Source organism: Chionomys nivalis, chromosome 11, assembly GCF_950005125.1.
Source record: "Chionomys nivalis chromosome 11, mChiNiv1.1, whole genome shotgun sequence".
Lineage (NCBI taxonomy): Eukaryota > Metazoa > Chordata > Mammalia > Rodentia > Cricetidae > Chionomys > Chionomys nivalis.
This window is the reverse complement of record NC_080096.1, coordinates 31,056,985-31,069,993: the sequence shown is the minus strand read 5'-3', so window position 1 is coordinate 31,069,993 and position 13,009 is coordinate 31,056,985. Positions and strand designations below refer to the sequence as shown.

At 47.3% G+C, this 13,009-nt stretch overlaps 1 protein-coding gene across 1 annotated transcript in view; it reads left to right on the top strand.

The window, feature by feature from the left end:
- Nucleotides 1-7,002, top strand: part of Zmynd12 (zinc finger MYND-type containing 12) — a 31,805-nt gene extending 24,803 nt beyond the window's left edge. The window contains exons 4-8 of the mRNA XM_057784711.1: nt 4-173; nt 2,778-2,900; nt 4,313-4,424; nt 5,814-5,959; nt 6,510-7,002. Coding sequence (XP_057640694.1) covers nt 4-173; nt 2,778-2,900; nt 4,313-4,424; nt 5,814-5,959; nt 6,510-6,632 — 674 coding nt within the window. The 3' untranslated portion in view covers nt 6,633-7,002. The remainder of the gene's footprint in view (nt 1-3; nt 174-2,777; nt 2,901-4,312; nt 4,425-5,813; nt 5,960-6,509) is intronic.
- Nucleotides 7,003-13,009: the final 6,007 nt, after the last annotated feature.

Sequence of the window (13,009 nt, the reverse complement as noted above, 5' to 3'; positions counted from 1 at the left end):
CAGGTCTGGGCCGGATAGTGCAGGCTGAAGAATATCTATCCCAAGCCCGGTGGACAGTCCTCAAGTCAACTGACTGTAGTAATGCAACTCATTCTTTACTGCACCGGAACCTGGGCCTTCTCTACATGGCCAAGGAGAACCACGAGGAAGCCCGGTACCATCTGGCTAATGATGTGAGCGGGCACCTTAAGACCGCGGATGCTTCCAAGGACAGTTCTGTTGAGTGTCTCTTTACCTGAGCATTTCTCTAACAGTACTGCTCATACTGACCGTTTTGGGAGCAGGGGCAAAAACTCAGTTCTAATGACCCCAGTTCAAACCTTTCTACTTCCTGGCTATGCAAACCCACCTTCCCCAGGGTGTCGGTTGTTTGTGGCTAACCTGGGAAGAGAGAGCCGCACACTGGCTACGAGAAGGGTGGTGATTCTGTTCCCAGCTCTGCTGGTTCTGTGGCAAGTAATTTAACCTTTCTTTCAGATGTAAGACACGATTCATGAAATGGCCCCAACCACATCAGTGCATTGCAGAGATTAATAATAGAAGACTGTATGCACTGGACTTTGTGGCCATTTGTTAAAATAATACTAACATCGCTTCTTCAGAGTGTGGTTATTAAATTTAAATGAGCTAGATCTATAAGAAAGCACTTACAATCTTTAAAGCCGTGCAAATGGTAAATAGGAGGAGGAACGTGCTGTTCTTCTCAAGTTAGGGAGTTCTTGTAGAATTTTTGGATAGGAAAATATTATCAGGCAGAGTTCCTGCACCTGAATTCCAGATTAGGTTGGGTCATTCTGCAATCTTCATGGGTCTTTCTGTAGTGTCGCCACCCACCCTCCTCCAACAACCTTCCCTTTAGCTCCTGTCTCTGCCTTAGATCCCTGAACCTCTAGGCCATCTTCTGTGCAACTCTGTTCTGGGAGGCTGACCTCCATGGTCATCCTGGATGCCGTTGTTGTCTGACTTTGCTAAGGATGGAAGAGAGGGTGGCACAGAGGAGAGAGGAGGGTGGGAGATACAGCATGGGGGGGCAGTTCTGGCAGAAACAGTCGGCTGTCCTGTCGGATACAGCTCCTGTCCAGCGGCTCCAGCTCCAGCTCTGACTGGTCTTTGTTCCTCCTGCTAGCTCCTCTGTTTTCTGAGGTGTAGAGATGGTAAGGGTTCCTTGCCATCACCGGTCCTGGTGCTTCATTAGTCCTCTTGTTCTTGTAACCCTTCCACATGTCCAGTAACTCTTCCATTAACCTATGCTCAGGCAGCCCTTTAAAGTATCATATGTTTCTACCCAAATCCTTAACCAATACTTTTTTTCCCTTAAAAGAGAGAGGGTCTTATTCCGTAGCCCTGGCTGTCCTGGAATTTGCTGTGTAGACGAGGCTGACCTTGACCTCAAAGAGATCTGCCTGCCACTGCCTTCTGAATGCTAGGATTAAAGGTGTGCACCACCGTGCCTGGGAACTTTTCTTCATTTATGTTTGTTCTCTGCTCTCCACTTCCTTCAGTTAACTAAGCAGAGGCGCATTCTGTCTTGTGCTGAACTACACATTAGGAATTAGATCAAACCCAAGTTCCTGAGCGTGCGCAAACACACACACACACACACCCATGCTTACTTTAGCACTGGGGACCACTGGGCTAAATCTTCAACCTTTATCTACCTATCTGTCTGTCTATATATATACACACATATATATTTGTCGTTTTTGGTTTGTTGTTGTTATGAACAGGGTCTCACTATGTATACCATCTGACCTCAGACTCACAGAGGTCCACCTGCTTTTGCCTCCCAACTGCTGGAATTAAAGGTCCATGCCAAAACTGTCTCTAGATATATTTTTTGAGACAAGCTCTTATTATATACATCAGCTTGATCTTGAACTCACCACCCTCCTGCCTCAGCCTCCTGAGTGCTCGGATACAGATGTTTAATGTCACATCCAGACATTTCCCCCTTTTCTTTCACACACATTTCACAGATACAAACTACAGAATCATCCATTTTCATATGTGCTCTTCACTAAGTCTTTGAGCATTTACAGAGCTGCACAAGTGTTTTGGCACATTTCCACCACTCTGAAGAAAGCCCTGGTCTTCATGTGCAGTCATTTCCCATTCAACCCCAGCCCCCGACAGCCAGCCTGTCTCCACAATCTTCACGGAGGATATTCTGACTCCTCTCACATTGCACAGCATTTGGAGTCTGCCATGTTGCCGAGTGAGCAACAACTGCCCCCTTCTACTGTCAAGGACCAGGCCACTCTGTCTGGGCCACATGTTATTACCCACGCTGGAGACGATGCTGTTTCTGCTCTGGGACTGTGCCAGGTATTTGTGAACCAGTCTCTTCATGGGGACACACATGCCCAATTTTTCTTTGAAGGTACCCAGAGGAGGAATTCCTGGGCCCCACAGCAACTCCATGGTTAGCCTTTTGAAGATCTGCCTGACCGCTGCCCAGAGGCTGCACCATTCCTCATGCCTTTTGGTCTTGTCTGGGGGCTTTTCTTCCCTCACCGGGCTTGCCCTTTTCTCCTTCTAAAGACAGCCGTCGTTCGGGCTGTGAGGAGAGATGAGACACTGTGACTTTGTTTGGCATCTCTCGAATGACAGTGTTTAGCATTTGCCACATGCTTAGTAGGCATTCATGCATCCTTTGGATAAATGTCTTTTCGGGTCCCTAGCCCACTTTCACAGGGCTATAGTAGAGGTCTTTTTCTTCATCGTTCACTTGGTTTCCAGGGGGAATCCAAGCACCCTTTCTCTTCCTCTTGCAATAGATTTATTTTGCCAGTTGTGCATTCGGAACAGAAGACATCAGGACCTCAGGAGGCTACTTCCACCTGGCCAATGTCTTCCATGGTCTTAAGAAAATGGAGCTGGCAGACACATTGTACACAAAGGTGAGCTGGGGAGTAGAGGAACTTAGCACTGACATTGAGGTCTGCCATCTTATAAGGAGAGTCAGGTCTTTGCTGAGATTCTCAAAGACGGACTGACGTGCATCAGCTTATACAGCCTAATCGCTAAAATGGGCCAATCCTTAGCATCTGTAGAGCAACTCATGGAGAATCAGAGCTTATCACAGGCCCTGCCACACCCTTGCCACACAGCCAGCGAGTCAGTCATATGGAGGTATACAACAGAGAAGGAAGAACTTTATTTCATTTTATTTTTTCAAGACAGGGTTTCTCTGTGTAGCCTTGACTGTCCTGGTAACTACTCACTGTAGACCAGGCGGGCCTCAGACTCACAGAGATCCATCTGCCTCTACTTCCCAAATTCTGGGATTAAATGTGTGTGCCACCACGGCCTGGCTGAAGGAAGAACTTTTTAAGGGATCCTTATTGCTGCAATGTCCTCTCAAAGGGCCAAAGAACAAGAAAATGTTTTTAAAATTCTTTGTGTGACTAACTCAGTGGGTAAAGGATGATGCCAGCAGTCCTGACCCTGAGTTTAGTCCAGGACCCACATGATGGAAGGAGAGTACCAGCTCCTACAAGTTGTCCTCTGACCTCCGCATGTGTGTTTTGGCACCAAAGCCTGCCCACCGCCGCCTTGTGATTTTCTGTTTTCAGTGGGTGGCGGGATCTGAACTCAGGTCCTCATGCTTACGTAACAAGCACTTTGTCCACCGAGCTGTCTCTCCTGCCTCCTAACTCTTTCTGTGTAAAAGCTTTCCAATATATGAACACGCCAGTTAGTCATCCGGTAATCCCTCACTTAGGAGCAACTGTGATAGAGGCTATCATACTGTGACTGTGAATTTCTATTTTAGAACCATTCCTTAGAAAAAGGTGTTTTGGGTCGGGCAGTGGTGGCACACACCTGTAATCCCAGCATTCAGGAGGTAGAGGCAGTTAGATCTCTGAGTTCAAGGCCAGCCTGGTCTACAGAGCAAGTTCCAGGACAGCCAGGGCCATACACAGACAAACTCTCTCTTGGAAAAGAAAACTGGCGTTTTGGCGTAGCTGAACATCAGTGAACTTTGGAGTCAGTCATACCTGGGTATGGAGCCGGGCTCTGCCATTTGTCAGCTCTTTCCAAAAGTTAAGCATGTTGGTAACTTTTCTAAGCCTGAGTTTATTCACATGGAAATGGGAGTAGTAAGTATGTGCTTCACCCGATGAGCCTGCCCAGTCCTTGTCTTACACACTTGCACTAGGCCTGTCTGGACTCCTAGGGCTCCCTCTGCTCGCATGCACTTGAGAGTGAGGGCTTCTAGACTCAGGAAACCTGGCCTTGAACAGCAGCTTCCCAACTGGCTGGCTGTGGCTGCCCTGCCTGCTGGTCTGATCGCCCTGCTTTCCCACAGGTCTCGGAGATCTGGTACGCCTATTTGAATAATCACTATCAAGTCCTCTTACAGGCCCGTTCCCAACAAACAGACTTACTGGGCAAGCAGTTTGTGAATGACACCGGTCTGGGTAAGTGACAGGTCTCTTAACCAGTGGAGCGATGACTTTTCCTTCCTAACACTCAGGTCTTGCCTCTGTGTTCCGACAGAGCCCATCGCTGGCACCTTCCCCATTTTGCAGATGGAGAGAAACATGGAGAACAACGGGCTCAAGGAGCTTGTACCAATGTCAGGAAGAATTCAGATCCCTGCCATCACACACAATCCTCAGGAGGTTGATAAGGGCAGACTTAGGGAGAAGGGGACCCCATTAGAACATGTTGGTTTCTACCTAGCATCTGTTTCTTATTTGTTGTGCCTCCATGGTACACAAGTCCAGGATGCTCTGTGCAGAATGAAGTTGCTTTGTTGGTTACTCCCAACACCCTGTTCTCCTCCTTTACAGGGCGGTGAGGTCCTTGGTAGTAGGGCTAGACTTGATCTATCTTCATCCTCACGCCTGCCATGGGCTGCTTATTGGGTAGCAGTGTGGTGGGCCATGTCCTTTGAGATGGTAGAGATGGGGAATCTGGTTTCCACTCGGAAGGCACCCCCAGTACAGGTGATACCGGGCCCACCTGCAGCAGCAAATGAATTCTAAGCACAAAATCTGTGAGAAATCCCAGAATGAGGAGTGAGGAGAGGTGGGAGGCACTGAAGGCTGACTTCGAAGGAAGATTTTAAGATGAGGTTTAGAAATGTAATAACATTATCCAGTTTTCTCATCAGGAAAGTGGTTCATGTTGTAGTAGGAACATAGCCATGCATGGGCAGCCACACTTAGCATCATGCGTATGTCCTTTGTGCCTTTTTCTTTAAGCCTGTCAAATATGTGCTCTTAAGTTCAGGGCCATCATAACTGCACAATAAATGGTGACCAATACAGCAACAAAAACCTCTGTGAAGAACTCATCCGTAATCTTAGCACTTAGAGGTGGACGCAGGGGGATAGAAGTTCAAGGCCAGCCTGGGCTACGTAGCAAGTTGAATACGTATTTCAATCAAACAAAACAAAGAAAGAAAAAAAGCTCAGGGAAATAGCAGACTCAGTGGGGAACAGACCGGCTGCCTTTGTGGTGGCTGAATGGGTCCCAAGGAATCTGGCCTGACAGATTCCCTGTATTGGGACTACAGGAGACTTCAGCCTCTGAAGTAGACTTCTTAGCAGCTTCGGGGGCTGTGGTCACTCCAACACTGGCCTGCTAGAGAGCTGGAGAGCTGTAGCAAGCTGTTCTCCTCCCCTGACTTCTATCAGTCCCACTGTGCAGCGCCCCGTTTCCACTGGGACCCGTGAGGAGGCCACAACCGAGTGTCTAGGGCAAGGACAGGGGTGTGTGTCCCATGCAGCCAGCTCTTAACTCCACTGCCAGCCCCCAGCAGCCTCCAAGGTCTGTGTTCCTCTCCTCCTCTTCCAATGCAGATGAAGCCCAGGAGGCAGAAGCCATTCAGATCCTAACTTCAATTCTGAGCATTCGAGAATCTACCTCCGACAAAGCACCCCAAAAAACGGTCTTTGTTCTAAAGACCCTGAGCATGCTTTACTTTCTGATGTTGGAGTGTTCAAAGGTAAGCTTCCCAGAAAAGCTGTCTAAATGGGGAGATAGCAAAAAAAAAAAAAAAAAAAAAAGCATCTAGCGGTTCAGGTCAACTATGTCTTGCCTGCTACCCCTGGGCAAGCCTTCACTTATTTTCTTTCCTGCTGTGTGAGTTTCACGAGGACATGGATTTCTGTGTATAGTTGGTTCCTGGCAGATTGCAGCTGCTCAGTTAACAGTGTTTAGAAGGAAGGGTGGAGAAAATAGGAACCAGAGACTGCCCTGAACTAGAGATCCTGTGGAGCCTCTGCCCAAGCCTCTGGGCCCCAGTGTCTCTGGGATAATCTACTCGTGACACCGCTGGCCTCTCTGCCTCCCGACTCTGGTCCCTGGCTGGAGACCTCCCCTGCTCTCACCTTGCTGAGGAGGTGTACCTGGCTCTGAACTTTCTGTGGAGCTCAGTGGCTAGGGAGAGAAGGTGGCCAGTTCCCCACCAAGTTTCTGAGCTAATCACAAACTCAGTTTCTTACTGATATTCTTTCCTGGCACCACCTCAGCTTACCACGGAAATTCTGTTTCAGGCCAAGGAATATGCCTCTAGAGCCCTCAGTCTAGCCGAAGAGCATCTTAGCGTGCAGGAGCAAAAGGTTATTCAAGAGTTACTGGATATCATCTCCACCGAGGAGGAGCAGCCCATCACCTAGGGAGGAGGTGCTGGTGGTGCCCTGGGGGCTGAGGACTGACTGTTGCACTCCTCAGAGATGCTCAGAGGTCCTCTGGTCTGCTTCCACTCCTTCACTGGGACTTCCTGGGGGACTGCGACCCTATTAGCATGTGATGTGTAGAGCTCTGGGCACAGCAGTCAATAAAGCTGTTGTTTATCATGGCCTTGCCCTTGGCTAATCTGTGGCTTTGGGTGATGTGTAGTTACATCCTCAGATGGTGTTGTGATTAAACTGTAAAGAGTTCATCATGTTCACTGCAAGCCTCCCCGCTCCTCCACGATGTGTGTGCTTCCTAGTTCTTCACCAAGTGAGGGGATGGGGGATAGATTATATTGGAGCAGAGTTTCTCTGACCCCGGAATTAAGTTAGCATTAACCAGAGGCAGACTGTGGGAAAAAATAATCCATTATATTCCCTAGAGCAATCATTGAGAAAATAATTTTAAATAGTTAAGAATGAACAAATGGATTAAAACAATCAGGAAAAGACTGCAGTGAAAGTGGAACAGGGACACAAAGGATGCGAAACAGAAAACCAAGACAAAGCATAGACGTCAGGGAGTCCCAGTAAGCGCTGGCTAAGACACCGTTTGAAGCAGACAGGCATGAGCATCTGTACTGTCTAAAAAGAAAGACCTTAAATGCTGAGGACAGACTGGGCAACTGTATTGCTTTTTGTTGTTGTTGTTGTTCTGAATAAAAATATTTGGTATAAAAAAAAACCTAAATTCATGGCTGGAGATGGATCACAGTTGGTGGAGCACTTGCCTGGCCTGCAGAAACCCTGATGGAACCTCAGCACCACATAAATTGGCATGGTGGTACACACCTGCAATCCGAGCACTTAGGAGGATCAGAAGTTCAGGGTCAGCCTCAGCTACAGAGTAAGTATAAGGTCAAGCTGGGCCTTATATTCTGTCTCAAAAGAAAAAAAAATGTGAATTCTGGTCTGGAGGGATGGTTCAGTGATTTGGAACACTTGTTGCTCTTCCGGAGGATCTGGGTTCGGTTCTCATCACCCACATAGGGCTTCTCACAGCTGTCTGCAACTCCAGCTACAGTGATCCAGCACCCTCTTCTGGATTCTGCAGGCAGAGCATGCATATGGTGTGCACTTTCACACACAGGCACATAGAATAAACAAAATACAAAAATATTTTTTTCCTGTTTTTTATGAGATAAGGTCTCACTATGTAGCCCTGGCTGCTGTAGAACTCTCTGTGAAGATCAGGCTGACCTCAGACTTACAAATGTCTGTCTCCTGAGTGTTAAGCCTCTCCACCGACACAAATAATTCCAATCAGACCAGATTAGACCGAATCAATGCCCATGTTTACTGCACCGCTCCTGGGTGGCCAGGAAAACATGATGGGGTAAGAGAGAGACAAACGGGGGTGGGGTTGGGGTCCCACACAAAACTCAAAGACCACGTGTTCTTTTTCTCCACAAGCAGCCTAAATGGCCTGTGGGAGTGGTCCTGACCCTCCCTGGGCTTTTTCAGAGGTAGAATCCAGACCAAGGCAACTCCCAGGAGGAGGGGGCTTGAGATGGAGTTTTCTGCTCCATTGGCTCTCCATTGGTACCCCAAGGATGAATGCCAGGGGCTGGGGTTACCCTTTCAATCAATCACTGAGTCCTGGGATTAAAGGCATGGGCCAGCCCACCAGGTCCTAAAATAAGGCTTAAAAAAATAAAACAAAACTTAAACTTATTCAAGAATCATCTATCCTGCAACATACAAAGTCTTCATGATATCTTAACAACATCTACCTCCTCATGACTTCTCTACTGACTTCTATTTCAAATAAATCTTAAGCCCATTTTCCTATTATTATTATATAAATCCTCATGCTATTACTTTTCATACTTCCCACCTAGGCTCACATTGCTATGAATCATTTACTATTTCCTATAATGAAGTCTGCTGACGGCAAATTCTTAGGTTTTCTTTATTAATCTGAAAATCTTTTGCCATCATCTTTTGACTCCTCAATGAAAATGTATTTTATTTCTGTATGTGATATACGGGCACAGAAAATAATCCCAATTCCAAAGAGCTTTGTCAAATGTTTCCTTGATCCCAAAGACTTTAACCAGGTTAAAGAACAGGCAGTCTGGCGATACTGGGCCCTCACTGAGTAGCTCAGTCTCCTACCGGATCATCATGACTTCCCTTTGTATTAGAACTTTCAGCAGCAGATATGGCTCAGCGACTGAGAGCACTGATTGCTCTTCCAGACAATCCGGGTTCAATTCCCAACACCCACATGGCAGCTAAACTCTAACTCTAAGATCTGACACTTTACACATACAGGCAAAACACCAATGCACATAAAATAAGAATAAGTAAATTAAAAAAAAATTCAGCAGCAAAAACTGATGTTTTCAAGGGCAGAGCTGAGGGATGACCCCTGGAATGGGTCATGGGGGATGGTTCTTTTTCTGTTGTAGGCACACATGTGCGGTTACAAATTACATCATGTCTGGGAACCTGTGTTTAGCCAAGTTCATTCTGAGGAGTTGACCGGCATTCTTACAATCTAACACTTTAATTGTGCATCATGGACCTGTGCTGTGTTGCAGGGTCTCAGATGACCACAATTCTGCCCATATGGCTCCAGCATCCATAGGCTCACCATGCCCCACTGCAGCTCCAGGTACAGATGGGGTGACTCTATGCTCACAACGCCTGGCTCCAGCACAGATGTACTGACTCTATGCTCATAACGCCTGGCTCCAGGCACAAATGGAGAGACTCTATGCTCATAATGACTTTGAGGAACATCTTTCAGACACAAGAGCTCACGGGAAACAAACATTTGGCAAAGAAGTGCTTCAAAAACGATGGAGAAGCACTGAGCTCAACATATGCCACCACTTCAGGTGACATACTTTCTCTCCTAATATCAGATCAATGGCAGTGTGGTGGAGATTCATATTTTACTTCATGTTTGTTCATGCGAACACAATTTCAACAGCTAATGAGATGGGACTGGTGGGATGGTGCATAAGTAAAGGCGTTTGCCTCCAAACCTGGCCCAGAACACACATAGTGGAAGGAGGGAACCAATTTCTCCCAGTTCCTCTGACCACCACACCTCTACACACACACACACACACACACACACACACACTCCTCAATATGTGCATCATGGCACGTGCATGTGTATTCACGTGTACACACACACACACACACACACAATGGGTGCATAAATAAGTACAATTTTAAAAGCTTGAAAATGGCTAATAAATATGTAAATAAGCAGCAGTCATAGCTTTGAAAATCATCAGAAGAAGGCTATTAATTGAACCATGATTATATAGTATGAACATTGTTACTTGCTGGCAAATTTGTCAGTATTATAGATTTCCCCTAAGATTTTAATAAACAGGGCTGGGAAAAGGGAAAGATAACAAAAAAAGTTTGTAGTTTGAAAATTAAGTTTCATTATAAGAAACAAAGTTGTAGCCGGGCGGTAGTGGCGCACGCCTTTAATCCCAGAACTCGGGAGGCAGAGGCAGGCGGATCTCTGTGAGTTCGAGACCAGCCTGGTCTACAAGAGCTAGTTCCAGGACAGGAACCAAAAAGCTACGGAGAAACCCTGTCTCAAAAAACAAACAAACAAAAACAAAACAAAAAAGAAACAAAGTTGTATATAAGGGGGAAGTAGTAGGGGAAAAAAGACAAAGATGGCCAGTGGAATTATTTTTCTGGTCTGAGCAAGTGGTTGGCATTGTGTATCCAAGTGCAAAGCACCAGGGAGAGGGGACAGAACATGGACACTGTTGGGCTATGGTGGCCTGGAGATACTGACGAGGCAGCGAGGAGCTGAGAGGTAAAGATACCCAATCTGACATTAGGAAAAAGAAGCAGAGTTCAAGAGAGAACTGTGAGACTGCCACATACATGATCATGAGTACCTTGGAAACGGACACTTAGGGATGATGTGTAAACAAGGAAGTGAGGAGAGCCCCCCAGAGATAGGGTTTCTCTGTGTAGCCCTGGCTGTCCTAGAACCCACTCTGTAGACCAGGCTGGCCTCAAACTCACAAAGATTCACCTGCCTCTGCCTCCCACGTGCTGGGATTAAAGGCGTGCGCCACCACTGCCAGGTTGTTACTCTATTCTCTAGTCTGTGCTGGTGATCCACACACAACATAAGCCTCAAAGGAAGACCTTTGTCCAAACACAGGACTTCCAGATAAGATGTCGGATTAGAAACCTTACTGATGAGACTCGGTGAAAGAAAACTGGACAGTAGGGTAGACACACAGCCTCTGTCCCTGCAAGAGACAATGACTGCTGTCTCCTAGCAAGCCAGGTGACATCTCATGGGCAAGCAGGCAGGAGCTGCTGGGAAGTGAACTGTGTCTCCAGCGAGGTCAGTGTTTTTTCACGTGCTAGTGCTGCAGGGACAATTGGACGGCTGAGGACTGGATGCACAGTGGGCAGTGACACCCACGGGCTGAAGACTTTGAAGTAGAGCCTGGTAGGCATGCCTGACATCACCTTCTCATCCACCTCCCCAACTTGCCCCTCCATCCTCCCTATCCCCCTCCCACGCACACACACTGACACTGTGGAACACCTAATGGAGGAGCTGCAGCAAAGTCTGGGGCCTGGCTAGTCCAACCGTCTCTACACATCCATGGTCAGAGCAAGGGAGTGAGGAGCAACACTGGGAGGTTGAGGCAGGCTTAGTGGAGAGCGCAGCAAGGGCTACCCCCACCTCCACCCAGTGGTGTTACCAAAACAGAGAGAGCATCTAGGAGGGAACAGATCCACACTGCTCGGCTCAGCACCTTTGTACCAAAGACCACATCCCAAAGAGAACTGGCATCACAACCACGTGTAATTCCAGGGGATTCCTCTTCTGACTTCTTTGGGCACTGCACCCACATGGCAGTCAGTTGCCCACATACATGTATACACAGAAATGAAAATAATAAATCTTTTCCTTTTCTTTCTTTACTTTTTGTTTATTTGTTGTTTGTTGGTTGGTTGGTTTTTTTGTTTTGTTTCATTTGTTTTTCAAGACAGGCCTGGCTGTCCTGGAACTAGCTCTTATAGACCAGGCTGGCCTCGAACTCACAGAGATCTGCCTGCCTTTGCCTCCCGAGTGCTGGAATAAAAGGCGTGTGCCACCACTGCCTGGCAATAAATATTTTCCTAAAAAATTATTTAAAAAAGAAAGATTATTGAAAAGTTTCTACACCCAGATAAGCCTCTCTGCCGACACAATAATCCAAATCAGACTGAATCAAACAAAATTAGAAAAAGCCCAGGTTTAATGGATGTAAATGCTCCCGATGGCTTTCCAGCCAGCCCCCCCCCCCCGGCCCCCGCCCCAGTAAGAAGACAGGAAAGGAAGACCAGAAAACCCACATGTTTGTTGGTGGGGGGCAGTTTAAATACCCTGTGGGAGTGGTCTTGATTATCTCTGGGGAGGGGTCATCGTTTGGCAGGTTTTCTCAGGGGCAGAGTCTGGACTAAGACAACACCAAGGGAGGAGGCTTGGGGTGTGGCTTCTACCCAAACATTTCAGGCTCTTTGGATATATGGATGCCAGGGGCTGGGGTGTGGCTTCCACCCAGTCACATTCACAGCGTTTGAAGGAAAGGATGACAGGAAGATATAACTTGGGGTGTTACTACAAATCCGTTTTGACTGCAAGGCTGACGCTGGCCCCGACTCTCACCTCTCCTGGGAGCAGCCTTAGTCCAGGAACCTCAGGCCCATCACCTTCAACATTCTCTCAGGGCTCCTCCCAGGAAGTCTTGTTAGGCAAGAGCAGCCCTGATGGCCCCCACTGACCTGTCCCAGTTCTTTGGGTTAGCCTAGAGACTCTCGATCCCTGAGGACCCCTGGCCGCACCACACTGCTATTTTAAACAGCTTTTAAGTCTCTCACGTGGTTTAAATTGTAATTCACTCGTCAGAGCAGGAGAGCATGGCAAGCCGCCCTGACAAGCTCACACCACCTGCAACAGTGCGCTCCCCATCATCTTGACAGCAGGGAGCTGTTACAATTCAAACAACACTCTGCGTTTGAAAGGAAAATTATGGTTTTTCAGAATGCAGCTGGTGCACGGGTGAATAGGATGAAACCTCTCTGAAGCATCCCCCCTCATTTTAGGATATGAAAATAATAAAAAGAAGACTCAGCATGTGACTTACTTAAAAGGCTGTCCAAAAGCCGCGGAGCACAAAGGCGAAGGCGCCATTCTGGTCCGCAGTCATAATCTTAATAACAAAGGCAAGAAGAGCAGATCATCCCACACCGATTTCTCCTCTATTGGGAGAGTTAACTTTGTTGGTGCTGTGAAACCCTCTCACAAATGAGCACTTTCATGTCCC